Below are 24520 nucleotides of genomic sequence, written 5' to 3' on the forward strand. Positions count from 1 at the left end.
TACATTGTACTAGTGTGTTTATTTTCTCACTTGGATGGTGCTTCCAGAAGCTTTACAATGAGGGCCAGGTTGTCAGGATGGGTAATGACTGTATAAGTACATATTAATTACAAGTAAGTACCCCTCAAGATACACTTCATTTTAACTAGATAACTCCTGTGTAACATCTAGTAATTACATTGTACTTGTGAAGATCTTATATGTACTCTGTGGTGTACTTGTGGGTTTATCCTCCCACTTGGATGGCAAGGAGGTTCAGGTTGTCATAATGGGCAACATACACATTCATTATAAGTACTTCATGGTAGACCCCAGTCAGTGAGGTTGTCCTATATCTGATCTGTTTTTGGAAACTCAACCAAGTTGATACACTTTTGGGGGGCAACTGCAAGCAACAACAATGAGTGGAGATTTTGAAGCGTGCAACTTCACGGGTAGTTAATTAGAGCCTATTGAGCCTCCAACCTTTGGTAATCTTGGACACCCAGCGCATCTGTCCACAAGATATTACAACCTTGTGACAGTTATTACTTACTGGTGAATTTTGTGGAAACTTTCCCATTTGTAACAAGCACGGTAACAAGCATTTGTTGTTACACCTCTGTAATTAGACTGCAATGACCACCAATTACATGTTGTTATGACAGTGTAACTATGAGTTATTACAATTACCTACAATATTTGTTACAGTGTAATTACACATCTAATTACCCTGTAATAAGGACCCCTTAAAATGAAGTGTTACCATTATTTATAATAAAACCATTTTTTTAATCTATTCTCTGCGAAATAGAGAAAAAATTAAAACAAAATGCACTTTTGTCACACATTCACCATTTTTGTTTCTTTTTGCCGTACTTGAGGTAAGTAAAAATAATAAAAGATTAAATTGATTCATTTGATCAAAGTTTTTTCTTTTGTTGCTGTGTTGCACAGTAGCACCATTTAAGTTGTTGTTTCCGGAAGACAATGCACCATTGGAATTCCACCTTGTTGTCATGGAGACGTCAACATCATCCCCACTCTGCCCGCCGCCGCCATTGTCATGGTTGTTGTCGGTCGTCCCCGGAAACGGTTGCCACCGCGCTGTTACGTCCTCTTCATACAGACCACACAGCGGCTGATGCGCGTCCGTAAGTTACCTGCCTTCAGCATCTCTGACTGTGGCGTCCTGTTATGGGTCAGGGGTCAGGGATTAGGGGTCAGAGGTTGGCATCACTGTATGTGCACTGGGATCTTTACATCGTATATGAAAATAACCAATCTGTTTAGCTAGCACTTCCAGTTAGAGTTAGAGTGCACTATATAGGAAATAGGTCGCTATTTCAGTAGCAACCTCAGTGTCTTGTACCTAAACATTTCTGTTTGGAAAATCATTTGTTGATTGATTGATGGTACCTGAACATTTCTGATTGGTCGACAGTGGCCAGCCAGAAGCTGTATGTGTTGCCATAGTAGTTGCAGGTCCCTCGGCCGTGACACTCGATGAAGGTAGAGCTCCGGAACTCCTCTAGACAGGAGCCAGGGGAGGCCAGAGCCTGACCAGAGCCCTCAGCACCTGCACTGGTGTGCTGTTAGATAGGGAGGTGGAGGAAGGGGGGGGGGGAGAGAGAGAGAGAGAGAGAGAGAGAGAGAGAGAGAGAGTGGAAGAAAGATTAATTTGTGTGTGGATATAGTGGGCTTTGAATATGCATTATTAACACACTTAAAATGTCAAACTTCATTCATGTGTACTTTGGCAAGGGTTGTTGGCGTGTCTGTGAGTGTGTGTGTGTATGTGAGTGTATGTGTGTGTCTGTGTGCGTGTGTATGTGTGTGTGTTTGTGTGCGTGTGCATGTGTGTGTATGTGTATGTGTGCACCATCATGAAGGAGTATCCGATCCACAGTGGTTCCCAGTAGTTGGGGCAGGTGGGGATCTGAATGGTCTGACTGTGTACAGCGATCACCATGGCAGGGGCCTCACACACCGCACACCTAAAGCACACAGTGAGGAGTTAAATACACTCACTTTAAAGAATACGTCTTAGAACTCTCACACTGCCTTTACTTTTGAATGAGGACTCTTTTGCCAGTTCACTTCACCTATTTTGTGGTCCGAGTCCTCTTTTGCATTCACATTGTTATGTTTAGAAAGGAACCAAGATATTTTTCCAACATTCACTCAATGCACTCTAGGTAAAAGTACAGGACAAGCCATTCCATCAGAACGTGTTATCGGACAGCTAGATATACCTACTTCACAGGAGGTTTGTGGGACCGTAATTGGGGAGGACGGGCTCGTGGTAATGGCTGGAGCGGAATAGGTGGGATCGTTTCCATGTGTTTGATGCCATTCCATTCACTCCGTTCCAGCCATTATTATGAGCCGTCCTCACCTCAGCAGCCTCCACTGACATTTTGTAAACTAATATATTTAGGGGTTGGAACCAAAATTATTTTCCAATCATTTTGTTCTGAACAGAACCATTATTTTTTCTGTTCCGTTCCACTGTTCCGACCAGCAAAATAAAGTTCTGAACCAATTCAAACCCCCAAAAAGTCATTTCGGTTATTTTTTAAACCTCTGAAATATATACATATATTTTACATTTAGCTTGATATTAAATGACTTCACCAATCAGTGTGGATAGAGCAGCTTGCTGTGGAGCGGGTAAGCCATTTAATCTGTATAGGAAAGTTGTCACGAGCTGATGTGGATGTGGTGTTGGAGTCAGGCGCAGGACACAGAAGCTTAGTCAAACCGACTTTACTTGTCAAAACACGACAATACAAAATAACGGGCCTCAAAACAACGGAGGCGAGCGATTACGCATACTGTGCGTCAATACACTAAATACAAGCGATTACGCATACAGTGCGTCAATACACTAAATACAAGCGATTACGCATACAGTGCGTCAATACACTAAATACAAGAGATTACGCATACAGTGTGTCAATACACTAAATACATGAGAGCAATAACGAATCACCAACGGACAGGCGGACAACAACACACAACTGCAAAAAAATATCAAAGGAAACGTATAGGTGACATAATAAATACATAAGACGAAACAGGTGCACCAACAAGACAAAACCAAACAAACATAGAGGACATCAAGCGGTAGCAGCTAGTACTCCGGGGACGACTAACGCCGAAGCCTGCCCGAACAAGGAGGAGGAGCAGTCTCGGCGGAATTCGTGACAAAAGTCGCTAAGAGCAAATTGTATTTTGCGGTAACAGCATGGTTTCACTATAATGAAAGACCAACACATACACACTGTGCTGCCAAGGCGCAAGATGCAACTGACATGTTGAGGGTGAGGATGAAGGAAGCTTGCCTTGAAGCACTCGGCATCTTCTTATGACATGCATTATCTGAATTAGGGCCACAGAATTATACATACGGAGGAGTGGCTTCTATGGAGGAACTTTGAATGTCTTTGAACTTCCGAGTTGGATTAACTTTGGACCAGAGTGTCACGACTTCGGCCGAGGCTGCCTCCCCTCCTTGTTCGGGCAGGCTTCGGGCGTTCGTCGTCACTAACCACTGCCGCCCCAATCATCATCACAATTGTCTTGTCTTGTCAATCACACACACCTGGTTCTAATCCCCTCATTAGTCTGTGTATAAGTGTTCCCTCTGCCCCCTTGTCCTTGTGGGTGATTGTTATTTGTGAGAGTAGTGTAGCTACTCGTACATTTTGTTGCCAGGGTAGATTTTCCCCTGTGCCTGTGTATTATTGGATTCTACCGTTACAGTGTATTTGCCAGGGATTAGAGTTTCCCCTGTGCCTGTTTCGTTGATCGCTATTTGAGCGCATTTGTGTGTCAACAAAGGAATAAACTCTGTATTCGGTGATTACCCTCCTGCGCCTGACTCCTTCCATCACACTTATCACACAGAGCAAATGTTATCTAGCTAGCTAACAAACTTGTGTGTGCAAAGCAGCACTAGAATTAAAAACACGTCTTACCTTTTTGTAGTTAATAAATCCAATGTGAAACGTGATAACCACAGTATCCTTAACTAGCATTGAAAAAGTTAAACATCTCTCCCTAATTTCTGAATTACGCTTGTAACGTCGTCAGTAGGCTACAGTAACCTATACTTCAGAGGGGAGGGCCAAAGATTCTCAGCTGGCAGGCATTTACATTTTAGTCATTTAGTCTCTCTCTCTCTCTACCTCTCTCTCTCTCTCTCTCTCTCTCTCTCTCTCTCTCTCTCTCTCTCTCTCTCTCTCTCTCTCTCTCTCTCTCTCTCTCTCTCTCTCTCTACCTCTCTCTCTCTCTCTCTCTCTGTCTCTCTCTCTCTCTCTCTCTCTCTCTCTACCTCTCTCTCTCTCTCTCTCTCTGTCTCTCTCTCTCTCTCTCTCTCTCTCTCTCAATCTCTCCCTCCCTCCCTCCCTCCCTCCCTCCCTCCCTCCCTCCCTCCCTCCCTCCCTCCCTCCCTCCCTCCCTCCCTCCCTCCCTCCATCCCTCTCTCTCCCTCCCTCTCTCTCCTCCCTCCATCCCTCTTTACCTGCTGATGTAAGGTTTGATGCCTTCTCCAGTGATGGGGGCCATAGTCATAGGCTTGGGTGTAGACAGCCAATAGGAGTAGTCGTTACGGGAGGCAAAGTTACACATGTTGTTGATGTTACAAAACATGAATGGCATGGTGCTGAACTGACGCAGGCAACTACCAGCAGTACCTGAGAAAGGAGAGGAGAGAGGGAGGGAGGTGAGGGGAGAGGAAAGGAAAGAGGGAGGGAGCAGAGGAGAGGGAGGGAGGGAGGGAGCAGAGGAGGGAGGTAGGGAGGAGAGGGAGGGAGGGAGGGAGGGAGGAGAGGGAGGGAGGGAGCAGAAGAGAAGAAAACAGAAGAAAACAGGAAAAAGTAAGTGAAGAGAAGAGAAGAGAAGAGAAGAGGTTAATACTGTGAGGTGCTTCTCTCACAACAACAACCATCTATGTTAATGTATGTGGATGCCATCGTGTAACTCCAGTCTCCATCCTTACCCAGGTCCTGTCCGTGTGCCCTCTCGTTGCCCTGTACGTAGAGCAGAGAGAATCCGTCGTAGATGAGGCTGGTCCCTTCGGGGCAGATGGGGACATCTTCAGCCTGGCTGTGTCTAGTGATCAGGAAGCCGTGGGTCACAGAGGCTGAGCCGGGGTTACCTGGGGGGCCCTGCTGACCGTCTGAACCAGGGGGACCTGGGTACCCACGCTGACCTGGGGACAGACATTAATAACTCAATACACTCACTGAACAATACTATAGTTGACTTGATTTCAGTTTATTTGACACTTCTTGAGCTATATATTGATATGACTATTGACTAGGAAAGATATAGGACAATAATAATAACATTACATGAATATGAAAGATGATTGATATTAATATTAATCCATTTTAATAATGGTTCCAGCATGGAGTATCATTTGGCCAAACTATTTCTGGCAGACCTGGGTCAAAATTGGAAAAAAATTATCTAATACTTGGTTTAGTTTGGTCGGTACATTGGACTCAATCTTGTCAATACCGTCCAGTCATTGACACAGAGAACAAGGAACATTAAGGCTACTATAACTAAGTTGACTTGATTGGAGTTTATTTTACACTTCTAGAGCTATTTATTGTAATGACTATTGACCAAAGATACATGACTGATATACACGATGATACATGACTGATATACACAATGATACATGACTGATATACACGATGATACATGACTGATATACACGATGATACATGACTGATATACACAATGATACATGACTGATATACACAATGATACATGACTGATATACACAATGATACATGACTGATATACACAATGATACATGACTGATATACACAAAGACACATGACTGATATACACAATGATAGATGACTGATATACACGATGATACATGACTAATATACACAATGATACATGACTGATATACACAATGATACATGACTGATATACACAATGATACATGACTGATATACACGATGATACATGACTGATAAACACAATGATACATGACTGATATACACAATGATAGATGACTGATATACACGATGATACATGACTGATATACATGATGATACATGACTGATAAACACAATGATACATGACTGATATACACAATGATAGATGACTGATATACACGATGATACATGACTAATATACACAATGATACATGACTGATATACACAATGATACATGACTGATATACACAATGATAGATGACTGATATACACGATGATACATGACTAATATACACAATGATACATGACTGATATACACAATGATACATGACTGATATACACAATGATACATGACTGATATACACAAAGACACATGACTGATATACACAATGATAGATGACTGATATACACGATGATACATGACTGATAAACACAATGATACATGACTGATATACACAATGATAGATGACTGATATACACAATGATACATGACTGATATACATGATGATACATGACTGATAAACACAATGATACATGACTGATATACACAATGATAGATGACTGATATACACGATGATACATGACTAATATACACGATGATACATGACTGATAAACACAATGATACATGACTGATATACACAATGATAGATGACTGATATACACGATGATACATGACTAATATACACAATGATACATGACTGATATACACAATGATACATGACTGATATACACAATGATACATGACTGATATACACAAAGACACATGACTGATATACACAATGATAGATGACTGATATACACGATGATACATGACTAATATACACAATGATACATGACTGATATACACAATGATACATGACTGATATACACAATGATACATGACTGATATACACGATGATACATGACTGATAAACACAATGATACATGACTGATATACACAATGATAGATGACTGATATACACGATGATACATGACTGATATACACGATGATACATGACTGATAAACACAATGATACATGACTGATATACACAATGATAGATGACTGATATACACGATGATACATGACTAATATACACAATGATACATGACTGATATACACAATGATACATGACTGACATACACAATGGAAGGTTAGGTCTGTGTAACATATGTACTCCATGAGATTTGAAACATTATTAGTAGGCTAGATGGAAGGTTAAGTCTGAGCGGCAGGTAGCCTAGCGGTTAAGAGCATTGGGCCAGTAACTAAAAGGTTGCTGGTTCGAATCCCCGAGCTGACTAGGTGAAAAATCTGTAGCTGTGCCCTTGAGCAATGCTAAGTACCTGAGAAAGATGGAAGGTTAGGTCTGTGTAACATTGAATATATAGTTCAGGAGGTTTGAAACATTATTAGTGTTGTATGGACCTGAGCTAGATGGCAATCTTACCTGGCTGTCCGGTGGGTCCAGAGTCTCCCTTGCGGCCGAAGGCTCCACTGAATCCTGGGGGTCCTTCAGGACCGGGGTCCCCTGGCTGACCGGGCTGACCTGAAACAGACCAGAGGACTCATCATTGAGTGCTCTCCATTTGAGAGGAAAACTAGCTAACTGCAGCTTTAAGCCTTCTCTGGCTAAACGAAGCTAACTGTAACTTTATAAACTAACTCCTGTGTCAAACAGACACTGGGTGTGACAGTCCACTGACCTGAGTATCCCTCCAGTCCGGGGGGTCCTTGGGAGCCAGAGCTGCCTGGCAGACCTGAAGGGCCGGGGGGGCCACTGGCTCCCTTCAGCACGGTGGGGGGCGGAGCAACACCTGGGTCACCTTGGTTTCCTGGAGTTAACAAAGACAGGGGTTAGAGTGTGTGTGTGTGATCGCTAACCTACACTCACTGCTTTCAGCCATTCATCTTTCTGGTGTTTCTCCTTTAGGGTGCAACACTAGACTCACCAACAGGACCAGGATCTCCAGGATCTCCAGGGAGACCGGATGATCCAGGGTTTCCAGAATCTCCCTTTGGTCCTGGAGTGGAGAGAGAGAGAGAGAGAACGAGGGAGGAGAAAGAGGGAGAGAGAGGGAGTGGAGAGAGTCAATGTCAGTGTTGACAATGTCAATGCTGTTTGTAATGTAAACGTCTGGAAGAATGTTGTTACTCTTTTACCTGGGAATCCGGGAATGCCGGGAAGTCCGATGTCTCCCTTCAGCCCGCTGGCACCAGGAGGGCCAGGAATACCCTGGTCACATGATAGGGGAGAGGTCAGGGGTCATGTGACATCACAACCTAGATGGAATTCAAATTTACTTCACACAATCCCAAACCAACCCATAGCCCTTTCCCCTGGGTTAGGATCTATATTTGAGAGGAGAGGATCAATGAAAGCAATTAGGTCCATGATTGAAATGTAATTCATCCTTCTATCAATGGGTGAAGGGAAATCTATGGATCTAAGCTGTTTGGTTCCTTACTGGACATCCGGCCGATCCCATTTCTCCCTTCGCTCCGGGGAAACCAGGGGATCCGGAAGATCCAGAGATTCCCTTCTCACCTTTGGTCCCTCCGCTGCCCCTAAGGCCATAGGGACCCTCTGGGCCAGGAGGACCTTCACACACAGTGGTCAGAAATTAGAGGTCAGAGATAACAAACTACTCATACTGACATTATAACAAACAACAATAATAGTAACCATACAGTTCAAACTAGATCTATCTGATCCATCTCTATGGTTACTGTATAACACTATCTGATCCATCTCTATGATTTCTGTACTAACCTGTTGTAATACAGTTGGTTTTATGAAACACACCCGTTCAAATATCACTGTAGATGTATTAGCTACTATACGGAAAACACAGTATGGATCAGAGGAGGCTATTGGGAGGAGCTATAGGAGGACGGGCTCATTGTAATGGCTGGAATGGTATAAATGGAACGGAGCCAAACATGTGGTTTCCATATGTTGGTTGTGTTTGACACCGTTCCATTTATACCATTCAAGCCATTACAATGAGCCCGTCCTCTTATAGCTCCTCCCACCATCCTCCTCTGGTATGAACACAGTACAAAGGGGGGGACACGAGTGTGTGTTCAAGTGTGTTTTGTTTATTTTGGGGTGTATTCTTGTGTGTGTGTGTGTGTGTACAGTTTGTGTAGCCTACAGTCCTTTGTTAGGCTACACAACCCATCCTGAAAAGTTAAAAGTGGTTAACAAATCATCTCGTAGTAAAGTCATACCCAATCCAACAAAATGGTAGCGAGTGCCAGTCTGTTCGTGCTATCATGCCAACAACAATGGAGTTGGCAAGAGCACAAACGGATCAGGTACCAGGGCTAACAAAATGGGCGCTATTCAATATGAACACAGATCAGCATTGTCACAACAGAACAACAGTGGTCATCATCATCATCAAACACCATGGAGTCTAACCTGGAGGACCTAGGTATCCCAGAAATCCCGGTATAGCAGAGCTGGGCGGCAGAATGTGCAGGGGTAAAACAAGAGTTAGCATAGACATAGACACCATCAGGATAACTAACATCTGACACAGCCAGACCTCAAGGCAAACCAAATAACTGTTTTAAGAAGTCAAATCTTATGTAGCTTATTTTCAATATCGTTATTTCATTTCAATTAATACCTGCTTGGGGTCTGGCTGTGTACATACAGTACCAGTCAAAAGTTTGAACACACCTACTCTTTCAAGGGTTTTTCTTTATTTAAAAATTTTTTTTTTTACATTGTAGAATAATAGTGAAGACATCAAAACTATGAAATAACACATGGAATCATGTAGTAACCAAAATTCTTCAAATAACCACCCTTTGCCTTGACAACAGCTTTGCACACTCTTGGCATTCTCTCAACCAGCTTCACCTGGAATGCTTTTCCAACAGTCTTGAAGGAGTTCCCACATATGCTGAGCACTTGTTGGCTGCTTTTCCTTCACTCTGCCGTCCAACTCATCCCAAACCATCTCAATTGGGTTGAGGTCGGGGGATTGTGGAGACCAGGTCATCTGATGCAGCACTCCATCACTCTCCTTCTTGGTAAAATAGCCCTTACACAGCCTGGAGGTGTGTTGAGTCATTGTCCTGTTGAAAAACAAATGATAGTCCCACTAAGCCCAAACCAGATAGGATGGCGTATCACTGCAGAATGCTGTGGTAGACATGCTGGTTAAGTGTGCCTTGAATTCTAAATAGATCACAGACAGTGTCACCAGCAAAGCACCCCTACACCATAACACCTCCTCCTCCATGCTTCACAGTGGGAACTACACATGCGGAGATCATCTGTTCACCCACACCACGTCTCACAAATACATGGCGGTTTCAACCAAAAATCTCAAATTTGGACTCCAGACCAAAGGACAAATTGTCCATTGCTTGTGTTTCTTGGACCAAGCAGGTCTCTTCCTCTTATTGGTGTCCTTTAATAGTGGTTTATTTGCAGCAATTCGGTCATGAAGGCCTGATTCACACAGTCCCCTCTGAACAATTGATGTTGAAATGTGTCTGTTACTTGAACTCTGTGAAGTATTTATTTGGGCTGCAATTTTTGAGGCTGGTAACTCTAATGAACTTATCCTCTGCAGCAGAGGTAACTCTGGGTCTTCCATTCCTGTGGCGGGCCTCATGAGAGCCAGTTTCATCATAGCGCTTGATGGTTTTTGCGACTGCACTTGAAGAGACAGTTGTTTCTCTTTGTTTATTTGAGCTGTTCTTGCCATAATATGGACTTGGTCTTTTACCAATTAGGGCTATCTTCTGTACACCCCCCCTACCTTGTCATAACACAACTGATTGGCTCAAACACATTAAGGAGGAATTAAATTCCACAAATTAACTTTTAAGAAGGCACAACTGTTAATTGAAATGCATTCCAGGTGACTACATCATGAAGCTGGTTGAGAGAATGCCAAGAGTGTGCAATGCTGTCATCAAGGCAAAGGGTGGCTATTTGAAGAATCTCAAATATATAATATATTTTTATTTGTTTAACACTTTTTTGGTTACTACATGATTCCATATGTGTTATTTCATAGTTTTGATGTCTTCACTATTATTCTACAATGTAAAAAATTGTAAAAATAAAGAAAACCCTTGAATGAGTAGGTGTGTCCAAACTGGTAGTGTATATGATGAACCATAAGTATTTTTTAATAGTTTGAAAGGGAAAGCTACAGTGAGGGGAAAAAAAGTATTTGATCCCCTGCTGATTTTGTACGTTTGCCCACTGACAAAGACATGATCAGTCTATAATTTTAATGGTAGGTTTATTTGAACAGTGAGAGACAGAATAACAACAAAAAAATCCAGAAAGATGCATGTCAAAAATGTTATAAATTGATTTGCATTTTAATGAGGGAAATAAGTATTTGACCCCTCTGCAAAATATGACTTAGTACTTGGTGGCAAAATCCTTGTTGGCAATAAACAGAGGTCAGACGTTTCTTGTAGTTGGCCACCAGGTTTGCACACATCTCAGGAAGGATTTTGTCCCTCTCCTCTTTGCAGATCTTCTCCAAGTCATTAAGGTTTCGAGGCTGACGTTTGGCAACTCAAACCTTCAGCTCCCTCCACAGATTTTCTATGGGATTAAGGTCTGGAGACTGGCTAGGCCACTCCAGGACCTTAATGTGCTTCTTATTGAGCCACTCCTTTGTTGCCTTGGCCGTGTGTTTTGGGTCATTGTCATGCTGGAATACCCATCCATGACCCATTTTCAATGACCTGGCTGAGGGAAGGAGGTTCTCACCCAAGATTTGACGGTACATGGCCCCGTCCATCGTCCCTTTGATGCGGTGAAGTTGTCCTGTCCCCTTAGCAGAAAAACACCCCTAAAGCATAATGTTTCCACCTCCATGTTTGACGGTGGGGATGGTGTTCTTGGGGTCATAGGCAGCATTCCTCCTCCTCCAAATACGGCGAGTTGAGTTGATGCCAAAGAGCTCGATTTTGGTCTCATCTGACCACAACACTTTCACCCAGTTCTCCTCTGAATCATTCAGATGTTCATTGGCAAACTTCAGACGGGCCTTTATATGTGCTTTCTTGAGCAGGGGGACCTTGCGGGCGCTGCAGGATTTCAGTCCTTCACGGCGTAGTGTGTTACCAATTGTTTTCTTGGTGACTATGGTCCCAGCTGCTTTGAGATCATTGACAAGATCCTCCTGTGTAGTTCTGGGCTGATTCCTCACCGTTCTCATGATCATTGCAACTCCACGAGGTGAGATCTTGCATGGAGCCCCAGGCCGAGGGAGATTGACAGTTATTTTGTGTTTCTTCCATTTGCGAATAATCGCACCAACTGTTGTCACCTTCTCACCAAGCTGCTTGGCGATGGTCTTGTAGCCCATTCCAGCCTTGTGTAGGTCTACAATCTTGTCCCTGACATCTTTGGAGAGCTCTTTGGTCTTGGCCATGGTGGAGAGTTTGGAATCTGATTGATTGATTGCTTCTGTGGACAGGTGTCTTTTATACAGGTAACAAGCTGAGATTAGGAGCACTCCCTTTAAGAGTGTGCTCCTAATCTCAGCTCGTTACCTGTATAAAAGACACCGGGGAGCCAGAAATCTTTCTGATTGAGAGGGGGTCAAATACTTATTTCCCTCATTAAAATGCAAATCAATTTATAACATTTTTGACATGCGTTTTTCTGGATTTTGTTGTTGTTATTCTGTCTCTCACTGTTCAAATAAACCTACCATTAAAATTATAGACTGATCATGTCTTTGTCAGTGGGCAAATGTACAAAATCAGCAGGGGATCAAATACTTTTTTCCCTCACTGTAAATAGTGCCAGTTCTTAAAGTATTTAATGTTAATGGAGAAAATGCTAACAACTCTATATTATCTTACACTACATAATGCTAAATTCATGTTGATCAACTACTTAATCAACAAATGTGTCAATTCCAAGTTTAACACAATTACTGTATTTAGTGTTGGAAGTTTGTGTGTTAACTAACTAATTATTAATTGAAATTATCATCAGAAATAGTGGTTGTTAAAAAATATTTAGATTATTTCTAAACATGGTTTGTTTTAGAAAATGTTAGTGTGTTACCACATTTAAAGACAAAAAATATAAAAGCATTCTAGCAAAAGTTACGTCCTTTTAGTTAAGGTTCTTTGACCAGTGTGAGTACTCAATCAGAGGAAAATTGAGATTAGCAGGAGTAAAAAAGGCATGATCAGAAATTATAGGAAGAAAGTGATTGATCAAATCAAAATCAAGATCATTTGGCAACACTTAGAACACACGGTGCAGTCAAAGGTTCTAGATTTGTTTTCCAGAACAGGGTCACAGTGAGATTAAAGAGTTCTAGATTGTGTTCTAGATCAGGAGAACATGCCTGGGTACTGGAACTCTGTCCTGAGGGACCTGGTCACGGACGTACGTGTCATCAGAGGGGCGGGGCCACACCACAGGGGGTGGAGCCAAGCCACAGGAAACAGGAAGTACATGTCATCGCTCTCAACACGAACTGGGGATGACGCTAGCCACACCGAGCTGGGCTTGTAGTACTGGGCTCAATACGGCTTGATATAATATTATTAATATACAGTACCTTATACTAAATACAGGTAACTACCTAAAGTATTATTTTGGCTACCATGGCTATACCCCCATAGGATGACAATACCGCCATCCACAGGGCACGAGTGGTCACTGAATGGTTTGATGACCATTAAAACGATGTAAACCATATGCCATGGCCGTCTCAGTCATCAGATCTCAACCCAATTGAGTTTGGAGCGGCGCCTGAGACAGCGTTTTCCACCACCGTCAACAAAACACCAAAGGATGGAATTTGTTGCATCTCTCCGATAGAGTTCCAGACACTTGTAGAATCCATGCCAAGGTGCATTGAAGCTGCGTGGTGGCCCAACGCCCTATTAAGACACTTCATGTTGGTGTTTCCTTTATTTTGGCAGTTACCGGTTTGTGTAACTAGCTCTCTAATACACTGCTCAAAAAAATTAAGGGAACACTAAAATAACACATCCTAGATCTGAATGAATGAAATAATCTTATTAAATACTTTTTTCTTTACATAGTTGAATGTGCTGACAACAAAATCACACAAAAATTACCAATGGAAATCAAATGTATCAACCCATGGAGGTCTGGATTAACACATTTTGAGTCACCCTCAAAATTAAAGTGGAAAACCACACTACAGGCTGATCCAACTTTGATGTAATGTCCTTAAAACAAGTCAAAATGAGGCTCAGTAGTGTGTGTGGCCTCCACGTGCCTGTATGACCTCCCTACAACGCCTGGGCATGCTCCTGATGAGGTGGCGGATGGTCTCCTGAGGGATCTCCTCCCAGTCCTGGACTAAAGCATCCGCCAACTCCTGGACAGTCTGTGGTGCAACGTGGCGTTGGTGGATGGAGCGAGACATGATGTCCCAGATGTGCTCAATTGGATTCAAGTCTGGGGAACGGGCGGGCCAGTCCATAGCATCAATGCCTTCCTCTTGCAGGAACTGCTGACACACTCCAGCCACATGAGGTCTAGCATTGTCTTGCATTAGGAGGAACCCAGGGCCAACCGCACCAGCATATGGTCTCACAAGGGGTCTGAGGATCTCATCTCGGTACCTAATGGCAGTCAGGCTACCTCTGGCGAGCACATGGAGGGCTGTGCGGCCCCCCAAAGAAATGCCACCCCACACCATGACTGACCCACCGCCAAACCGGTCATGCTGGAGGATGTTGCAGGCAGCAGAATGTTCTCCACGGCGTCTCCAGACTCTGTCACGTCTGTCACATGTGCTCAGTGTGAACCTGCTTTCATCTGTGAAGAGCACAGGGCGCCAGTGGCGAATTTGCCAATCTTGGTGTTCTCTGGCAAATGCCAAACGTCCTGCACGGTGTTGGGCTGTAAGCACAACCCCCACCTGTGGATGTCGGGCCCTCATACCACCCTCATGGAGTCTGTTTCTGACCATTTGAGCAGACACATGCACATTTGTGGCCTGCTGGAGGTCATTTTGCAGGGCTCTGGCAGTGCTCCTCCTGCTCCTCCTTGCACAAAGGCGGAGGTAGCAGTCCTGCTGCTGGGTTGTTGCCCTCCTACGGCCTCCTCCACATCTCCTGATGTACTGGCCTGTCTCCTGGTAGCGCCTCCATGCTCTGGACACTACGCTGACAGACACAGCAAACCTTCTTGCCACAGCTCGCATTGATGTGCCATCCTGGATGAGCTGCACTACCTGAGCCACTTGTGTGGGTTGTAGACTCCGTCTCATGCTACCACTAGAGTGAAAGCACCGCCAGCATTCAAAAGTGACCAAAACATCAGCCAGGAAGCATAGGAACTGAGAAGTGGTCTGTGGTCACCACTTGCAAAACCAGTCCTTTATTGGGGGTGTCTTGCTAATTGCCTATAATTTCCACCTGTTGTCTATTCCATTTGCACAACAGCATGTGAAATGTATTGTCAATCAGTGTTGCTTCCTAAGTGGACAGTTTGATTTCACAGAAGTGTGATTGACTTAGAGTTACATTGTGTTGTTTAAGTGTTCCCTTTATTTTTTTTAGCAGTGTATAAGAGACTTTTAGGAGGTATTTTGAGCATGAAATAATCTTACTTCTAGTACAGCTATAGGTGGTAAGGAAATAGTGATTTGAGGAAATCGAATAGGATGGAAACTCAACTCTAGACCTCGAAGCCAGTTCCACTGGGACTGATTTAGATCTGGGACACCAGGTGTGTGCAATTCATTATCAGGTAGAACAGAAAACCAGCAGGCTCCGGACCTCGTAGGGTAAGAGTTGAGTACCCCTGGTATAGAGGATTATAGACCTATAGCAATCCCCTTTTAGACACATTATCAATGTGACTCTATGTCTAAGGGAATTGGAATTCAATCGGAAATTAAATCATGTTAAATTGTGATGTTTAACGTTTGAACTGAGCCCAGTTAGTCCAACTCTGCGCTATAGGCTGGCGTTGTGATTCGGGTGCTCTTGGACACACATGGCCCATGCAGGACAGGGGACCGACAGACACAGATCACTGTGACAGAAACACAGAAGAGTCACAGAAAAACCTTCTCAGTCTTAAGCGCTGTCAGGGTCCATGCTATAGCCTACAGCTGTCAGGGTCCATGCTATAGCCTACAGCTGTCAGGGTCCATGCTATAGCCTACAGCTGTCAGGGTCCATGCTATAGCCTACAGCTGTCAGGGTCCATGCTATAGCCTACAGCTGTCAGGGTCCATGCTATAGCCTACAGCTGTCAGGGTCCATGCTATAGCCTACAGCTGTCAGGGTCCATGCTATAGCCTACAGCTGTCAGGGTCCATGCTATAGCCTACAGCTGTCAGGGTCCATGCTATAGCCTACATCTGTCAGGGTCCATGCTATAGCCTACAGCTGTCAGGGTCCATGCTATAGCCTACAGCTGTCAGGGTCCATGCTATAGCCCACAGCTGTCAGGGTCCATGCTATAGCCCACAGCTGTCAGGGTCCATGCTGTAGCCTACAGCTGTCAGGGTCCATGCTATAGCCTACAGCTGTCAGGGTCCATGCTATAGCCTACAGCTGTCAGGGTCCATGCTATAGCCTACAGCTGCACTCAAAATGTTTAGTTGAAACTTGCAATCCATGTTTGACTAATGATTTGTAATAATAATAAATGTCACTTTATACTTTTAGTTCATGGTCTTCCTTGTTTCGAGATTCATTCCCCAAACGTTAGTTTAACCTTTTAGCATTAGTTAAAGGCAAGCTAGTACCCCCCCACTAGTATAACACACAGTTAAAACTGTTACAGGTTTGATCTGGCTCAACTGCATCACACCAATCTAACGCAATTAGACAAACACAGACATCGACAGGACACACACACACACACACATCAACCCTGTGGAGAGATGAACAGATCAGGAACCGTTCCCCTGCAACCGAGAGAGGGAGGGAGAGGGGGTGAGGAGACACAAGGATGGAGGGATGAATAACAAACAGATGGATGGATGGATGGATGGATGGATGGATGGATGGATGGATGGAGGACGTAGACATTGGGAGGCGTGGCTGGAACTCTGGCGAGACACACTGATTGGTGTGTGGTGGCAGCACACCCTAACATTTCATAGTAAGGGGGTAGGGGGTGGGGGAAGTTTGGTTGCAGTGTGCATAGTGGTGGTGGTGGTGATACAATCAGTTGGTTTGGTTCAGTGCTCAGTGTGTACAATGCAGTACGACGATGGTGATTTGAGTGACAGTGTGTGTTTATGCTCAGTGAGATATAGCTGATCTGGGACTAGTGGTGATTGACAAAGAGGTTCACGTCTCATGCAAATAAATGGGATTAACATGAAGCATTCTCACAGTATGTCAGTTAGGGCTGGTTTGCTGCCTGGTTTTCACTTGAATTTGGGTGGATTGGTTGTGTGCATCTATGCCACATGTCAGAGAGAGAATCTCTCAATAATCTATCTATCTACAGTGCATTCGGAAAGTATTCAGACCCCTTCCCTTTTTCCACATTTTGTTACGTTACAGCCTTATTCTAAAATGGTTTAAAAAACAAACATTTTCCTCATCAATCTACACACAATACCCCATAATGACAAAGCGAAAACATGTTTTTAGCGGGTCATGTTTCAGAGGACGCATGACTCGACCTTCGCGTCCTGAGCCCGTTGGGGAGTTGCAGTGATGAGACAAGATCATATTTGGATATCACTAAATTATTCTTTATTTTTACTATTTTTTACATTGTAGAATAAAAGTGAAGACATCAAAACTATGGAATCATGTAGTAACCAAATAACTTAAACAAATCAAATATTTCCTATTTCATATTTGAGATTTGAGATTCTTCAAAGTAGCCACCCTTTGCCTTGATGACAGCTTTGCACACTATTGGAGATAAGAGAACCTACCAGAATGACAACCATCTTTGCAGCACTCCACCAATCAGGCCTTTATGGTAGAGTGGCCAGACAGAAGCCACTCCTCAGTAAAAGGCACATGACAGCCCATTTGGAGTTTGCCAAAAGGCACCTGAAGGACTCTCAGACCATGAGAAACAAGAATGCCAAGCGTCACATCTGGAGGAAACCTGGCACCATCCCTACGGTGAAGCATGGTGGTGGCAGCATCATGCTGTGGGGATGTTTTTCAGCGGCAGGGACTGGGAGACTAGTCAGGATCGAGGGAAAGATGAACGGAGCAAAGTTCAGAGAGATCCTAGATGAAAACCTGCTCCAGAGCACTCAGGACCTCAGACTGGGGCGAAGGTTCACCTTCCAACAGGACAGCGACCCTAAGCACACAGCCAAGACAACGCAGGAGTGGCTTCGGGACAAGTCTCTGAATGTCCTTGAACCCGATCAAACATCTCTGGAGAGACCTGAAAAAGCTGTGCAGCGACGCTCCCCATCCAACTTGACAGAGCTTGAGAGGATCTGCAGAGAAGAATGGGAGAAACTCCCCAAATACAGGTAGGTCAAGCTTGTAGCGTCATACCCAAGAAGACTCAAGGCTGTAATCGCTGCCAAAGGTGCTTTAACAAAGTACTGAGTAAAGGGTCTGAGTACATATGTAATGTCATATTTCCATTTTTATTTTAAATAATTAAGCAAAAATGTCTAAAAACCTGTTTTTGCATTGTCATTATGGGGTATTGTGTGTAGATTGATGAGGGGGAAAAAACGATTGAATCAATTTTAGAATAAGGCTGTAACGTAACAAAATGTGGAAAAAGTAAAGGGGTCGGAATACTATCTATCTATCTATCTATCTATCTATCTATCTATCTATCTATCTATCTATCTATCTATCTATCTATCTATCTATCTATCTATCTATCTATCTATCTATCTATCTATCTATCTATCTATCTATCTATCTATCTATCTATCAAATCTCCTTCCCAGTCCATGACTCAATACATTTAAAAATCTTAACTCGATCATTTATTGTTAAAACGAGAGGCTGCCTGGATCTTTAATTTTAAGACCCTTGCTCCTTTCGGTCTCAATGTAGACTTTGATTTGAAGCCATTCTTGTGATTATTGTGATTTAGCTATTCATTGTAAATGTTTGTAGGCCTATGTAGCCAAATTGTATCTATGATCATATGCTATCCATTCATGTTTTGTATATGTTCTATTTATATCTGTAAATTAACCAATGATGTCAAGCCACACCAGGCCATGATTACAGACACCTGTGTGTGTCCTTTGACACTATATAACTAGTGACCCGCAGTGTTTGTCATTATACCCTGATGAAGACAGCTTGTCTGTCCAAACCTTGGTTATTAGGTTATTAAATTATTGCATCTGAGCTCCTAGAGTGTGAGGATCTCTTTTTCTTTTTCATGTGTTCTACTCTGCTAGCCAGCACCTCTCCTAAACAGGTGTTCTACTCCGCTAGCCAGCACCTCTCCTAAACAGGTGTTCTACTCCGCTAGCCAGCACCTCTCCTAAACAGGTGTTCTACTCCTCTAGCCAGCACCTCTCCTAAACAGGTGTTCTACTCCGCTAGCCAGCACCTCTCCTAAACAGGTGTGTGTTTCTTTCGCTTCCAAAATCTTAACTATAACATATACTCCAACAAGGAGGCTCTACACTTCAAAATGGCCAGAAAACCAGGCAGCAACGTTGGCTATCAGGTGATGGAGTGATCGATTCATAACATACCTGGTCTTCCAGGGGGGCCGGGGGGTCCGCTGCTACCCTTGGGCCCCTGGAGGGTCACACCTGGGGCACCAGGGGGCCCGATGCACCCGGGGGACCCAGGCAGGCCGGGGAAGCCCACCTCTCCCTTCTGACCAGAGAACCCAGGGTTACCTTGAAGACCAGGGGAGCCGAGATCTCCCTTAGCACCTGGAGGGGACAGACAGCAACAACACAGGGTCATTTCAGAATCAGAATCACTTTAATTTGCCAAGTACATTTACACATACTGGGAAATTGACTCAGTGAATGGACTCAGTGAATGGACTCAGTGAATGGACTCAGTGAATGGACTCAGTGAATTGGTGCTGCCAGCAATAGACAAATTGTAAAGAGAATACAGATGGAATACAAACATTATACAGACAGTATATACAATATAAATACAGCAAACCAGATACATTGAACAATTGGTGTGGTGGGAGAGAAGTGTTGATTGAAGGATGTTGGTTGATGTAGTGTAGTAGTAGTAGTAGTAGTAGTAGTAGTAGTAGTAGTAGTAGTAGTAGTAGTAGTAGTAGTAGTAGTAGTAGTAGTAGTAGTAGTAGTAGTAGTAGTAGTAGTAGTAGTAGCAGTAGTAGTAGTAGTGGTAGTAGCAGTAGTAGCAGTAGCAGTAGCAGAAGTAGTAGTGGTAGTAGTAGTAGTAGTAGTAGTAGTGGTAGTAATAGTAGTAGTAGTAGTAGTGGTAGTAATAGTAGTAGTAGCAGTAGTAGCAGTAGCAGTAGTAGTGGTAGTAGTAGTAGTAGCAGTAGTAGTAGCAGCAGTAGCAGTAGTAGTGGTTGTTGTAGATATTTATTGATAAATAGATCGACTGATACCAATGGAGAATGCTATTTAAGTGTTATATGGTCTATAGTGGGTTTTCATCTATAGTTTCTTGGAGCTAGTGTATGGTGTGTATGCTGTGTGTATGCTGTGTGTATGCTGTGTGTATGCTGTGTGTATGGTGGGTACAATCAGGTGGGGTGACTCTCACCTGGTAACCCTGGGAGACCAGGAGAACCGGGGCTGCCGAAACCAGAAAGACCTGGAGGAGAAGATCATGGGAAAAAGAGGAGTGAGATTTAGACATCCAACTAATTATTTAACACATTTTTGAAGCATCTTCGTTTTCAAAGAGATTTGAAAGATAATAGTCATACCATTATACAAGTACATGGTCTAACTGCATAATATCACCATGACAAGCACAACTCAGTGATGAGAACCGTATCATGGGTAATGTAGTTTTCTTGTGTGACTACGCCACTTGCCTTGGTCTCCTTTGACTCCCGCTGGTCCAGGGATTCCGTTGCAACCTGCCTGACCCTTGTCGCCTGGGAACCCAGGTGATCCGGCTCGGCCATTCTCTCCCGGTCGGCCGGGGCCTCCGCCGGGACCGGGGTTACCAGGGGTACCATCCAGACCCTTAGGCCCGGGAATACCGGAACAACCTAAAGGATATTACCGGAAAGACAGACGGACAGATTTAATGACACAGGTAGATGGATTACAAATCAAATCAAATTACATTTTATTTGTCACATGCGCCGAATACAACAGGTGTAGACCTTACCGTGAAATGCTTACTTACAAGCCCTTAACCAGCAATGCAGTTGTAAGAAAATAGAGTTAAGAAAATATTGACTAAATAAACTAAAGTAAAAAATATATATACACTGCTCAAAAAAATAAAGGGAACACTTAAACAACACAATGTAACTCCAAGTCAATCACACTTCTGTGAAATCAAACTGTCCACGTAGAAAGCAACACTGATTGACAATACATTTCACATGCTGTTGTGCAAATGGAATAGACATCAGGTGGAAATTATAGGCAATTAGCAAGACACCCCCAATAAAGAAGTGGTTCTGCAGGTGGTGACCACAGACCACTTCTCAGTTCCTATGCTTCCTGGCTGATGATTTGGTCACTTTTGAATGCTGGCGGTGCTTTCACTCTAGTGGTAGCATGAGACGGAGTCTACAACCCACACAAGTGGCTCAGGTAGTGCAGCTCATCCAGGATGGCACATCAATGCGAGCTGTGGCAAGAAGGTTTGCTGTGTCTGTCAGCGTAGTGTCCAGAGCATGGAGGCGCTACCAGGAGACAGGCCAGTACATCAGGAGACGTGGAGGAGGCCGTAGGAGGGCAACAACCGCTATCTCCGCCTTTGTGCAAGGAGGAGCAGGAGGAGCACTGCCAGAGCCCTGCAAAATGACCTCCAGCAGGCCACAAATGTGCATGTGTCTGCTCAAACGGTCAGAAACAGACTCCATGAGGGTGGTATGAGGGCCCGACGTCCACAGGTGGGGGTTGTGCTTACAGCCCAACACCATGCAGGACGTTTGGCATTTGCTAGAGAACACCAAGATTGGCAAATTCGCCACTGGCGCCCTGTGCTCTTCACAGATGAAAGCAGGTTCACACTGGGCACATGTGACAGACGTGACAGAGTCTGGAGACGCCGTGGAGAACGTTCTGCTGCCTGCAACATCCTCCAGCATGACCGGTTTGGCGGTGGGTCAGTCATGGTGTGGGGTGGCATTTCTTTGGGGGGCCGCACAGCCCTTCATGTGCTCGCCAGAGGTAGCCTGACTGCCATTAGGTACCGAGATGAGATCCTCAGACCCCTTGTGAGACCATATGCTGGTGCGGTTGGCCCTGGGTTCCTCCTAATGCAAGACAATGCTAGACCTCATGTGGCTGGAGTGTGTCAGCAGTTCCTGCAAGAGGAAGTCGTTGATGCTATGGACTGGCCCGCCCGTTCCCAAGACCTGAATCCAATTGAGCACATCTGGGACATCATGTCTCACTCCATCCACCAACACCACGTTGCACCACAGACTGTCCAGGAGTTGGCGGATGCTTTAGTCCAGGTCTGGGAGGAGATCCCTCAGGAGACCATCCGCCACCTCATCAGGAGCATGCCCAGGCGTTGTAGGGAGGTCATATAGGCACGTGGAGGCCACACACACTACTGAGCCTCATTTTGACTTGTTTTAAGGACATTACATCAAAGTTGGATCAGCCTGTAGTGTGGTTTTCCACTTTAATTTTGAGGGTGACTCCAAATCCAGACCTCCATGGGTTGATAAATTAGATTTCCATTGATAATTTTTGTGTGATTTTGTTGTCAGCACATTCAACTATGTAAAGAAAAAAGTATTTAATACGATTATTTCATTCATTCAGATCTAGGATGTGTTATTTTAGTGTTCCCTTTATTTTTTTTAGCAGTGTATAATGAAAAAAAGAACACAATAAAATAACAGTAGCGAGGCTATATACAGGGGGTACCGGTACCGAGTCAATGTGCTGGTGTACAGGTTAGTCGAGGTTGTCACATGAAGACTCTGAAGAATACTCTATTCCTGGTTTTTCTACTAACCCAGCACTGGTGGTTAGACCGTAGCACCATATCCGTTAGTTACCGTAAGCGTACCTTGGAATCCTGGGAGGCCGGGGTCGCCTTTGGCTCCGGGGCAGCCGGGAAACCCTGGAAGACCTGGTGTTCCAGGAGTTCCTTTCACTCCGTTTTGTCCGGGGAATCCCGACTGACCGGGCTCACCCTGTGTGTGTGTGTGTGTGTGTGTGTGTGTGTGTGTGAGTGTGAGTGAGAGAGAGGAATAAAGTTAAATTATACAGTCATTTATCTAATATGATAGTTAAACTATCAGTACTAGCTCTACAACTACTGATAATAACGATAACAACTTTATCAATAAAGCACTTTTCTATATATTACAAATCTCATTCATAATGAGTAGACAGTTCACTACAAAATACTCAAATAACTCATCTAAACCTGGAGAGATAAAGATTCAAGCATAAAGGAACCTATGGTTCTATGCAGTTCTAGATGGTTCTGAAGTCAGTTCCATACCTTGGGACCTGTAGCTCCTGTGGCACCACATCCGGGGGAACCTGGGTCTCCTTTAGCTCCGGGGAATCCTGGTGCTCCTGAACTACCGGGTGCGCCCGACCAACCTGGCTGACCTGGTGTTCCTTTTGCTGCCGTGGGTCCTGTGACATCATCATAAATGGACAATAAGATTGGCGCAGTTGGCCAAATAGAGTTCATTCACAACACTCTAACTGTGATTAATCTATCAATCAGTTCACTGACAACACTAATTAACTATGATTAATTTAATAATCAGTGTACTGACAACATTAATTAACTGTGATTAATCTATCGATCAGTTCTCTGACAACACTAATTAACTGTGATTTATCTATCAATCAGTTCACTGACAACACTAATTAATATTGATTAATCTATCAATCAGTTCACTAACAACTGTCTAACTGTGATTAATCTATCAATCAGTTCACCGAGAACACTAATTAACTGTGATTCATCTATTAATCAGTTCACTGACAACACTAACTGTGATTCATCTATTAATCAGTTCACTGACAACACTCTAACTGTCATTCATCTATCAATAAGTCCACTGACAACACTAACTGTGATTAATCTATCAATCAGTCACTGACAACACTGATTAACTGTGATTCATCAATCAATGGATCGAACTGTATTTGTATACTTGTTTTTCCATCATTAAACTGTTACAGAACTACTGGACACACAGAAAAGTATTCAGGCATATCAGTTGATAAGGGGTTTATATCAACAGGAGAGTGTTAGAGGAGGTTTGAGAGTGGCCAAGTCTAAGGGGTTATGGGGAGTCTTTAAACACATTTTATATAATGTTTATTTATTCATTTCAGTGAATAAAACATAAGAGCGACAAGAAAATAAACAAAACATGGTGGTGCAGAGGGGGTATGGGGATTTATACAGAGGGGATATGGGGATTTATACAGAGGGGATATGGGGATTTATACAGAGGGGATATGGGGATTTATACAGAGGGGATATGGGGATTTATACAGAGG

The 24520-nt window shown here is 43.6% G+C and overlaps 1 protein-coding gene across 1 annotated transcript in view; it reads right to left on the reverse strand.

Moving 5' to 3' along the window:
- Nucleotides 1-1089: 1089 nt before the first annotated feature.
- Nucleotides 1090-24520, reverse strand: part of LOC311119989 (uncharacterized protein) — a gene marked incomplete at both ends in the record, with an annotated part of 39990 nt that continues 16559 nt past the window's right edge. Inside the window, 13 exons of the mRNA XM_084194623.1 lie at nt 1090-1171; nt 1399-1571; nt 1862-1976; nt 4508-4679; nt 4985-5197; nt 7375-7473; nt 7631-7759; nt 7877-7948; nt 8088-8160; nt 8393-8526; nt 19595-19780; nt 20607-20657; nt 20884-21063. Coding sequence (XP_084050749.1) covers nt 1090-1171; nt 1399-1571; nt 1862-1976; nt 4508-4679; nt 4985-5197; nt 7375-7473; nt 7631-7759; nt 7877-7948; nt 8088-8160; nt 8393-8526; nt 19595-19780; nt 20607-20657; nt 20884-21063 — 1679 coding nt within the window. The remainder of the gene's footprint in view (nt 1172-1398; nt 1572-1861; nt 1977-4507; nt 4680-4984; nt 5198-7374; nt 7474-7630; nt 7760-7876; nt 7949-8087; nt 8161-8392; nt 8527-19594; nt 19781-20606; nt 20658-20883; nt 21064-24520) is intronic.

Source organism: Coregonus lavaretus (assembly GCF_964263955.1).
Source record: "Coregonus lavaretus genome assembly, contig: HAP1_SCAFFOLD_859, whole genome shotgun sequence".
NCBI classification, from domain to species: Eukaryota; Metazoa; Chordata; class Actinopteri; order Salmoniformes; family Salmonidae; genus Coregonus; species Coregonus lavaretus.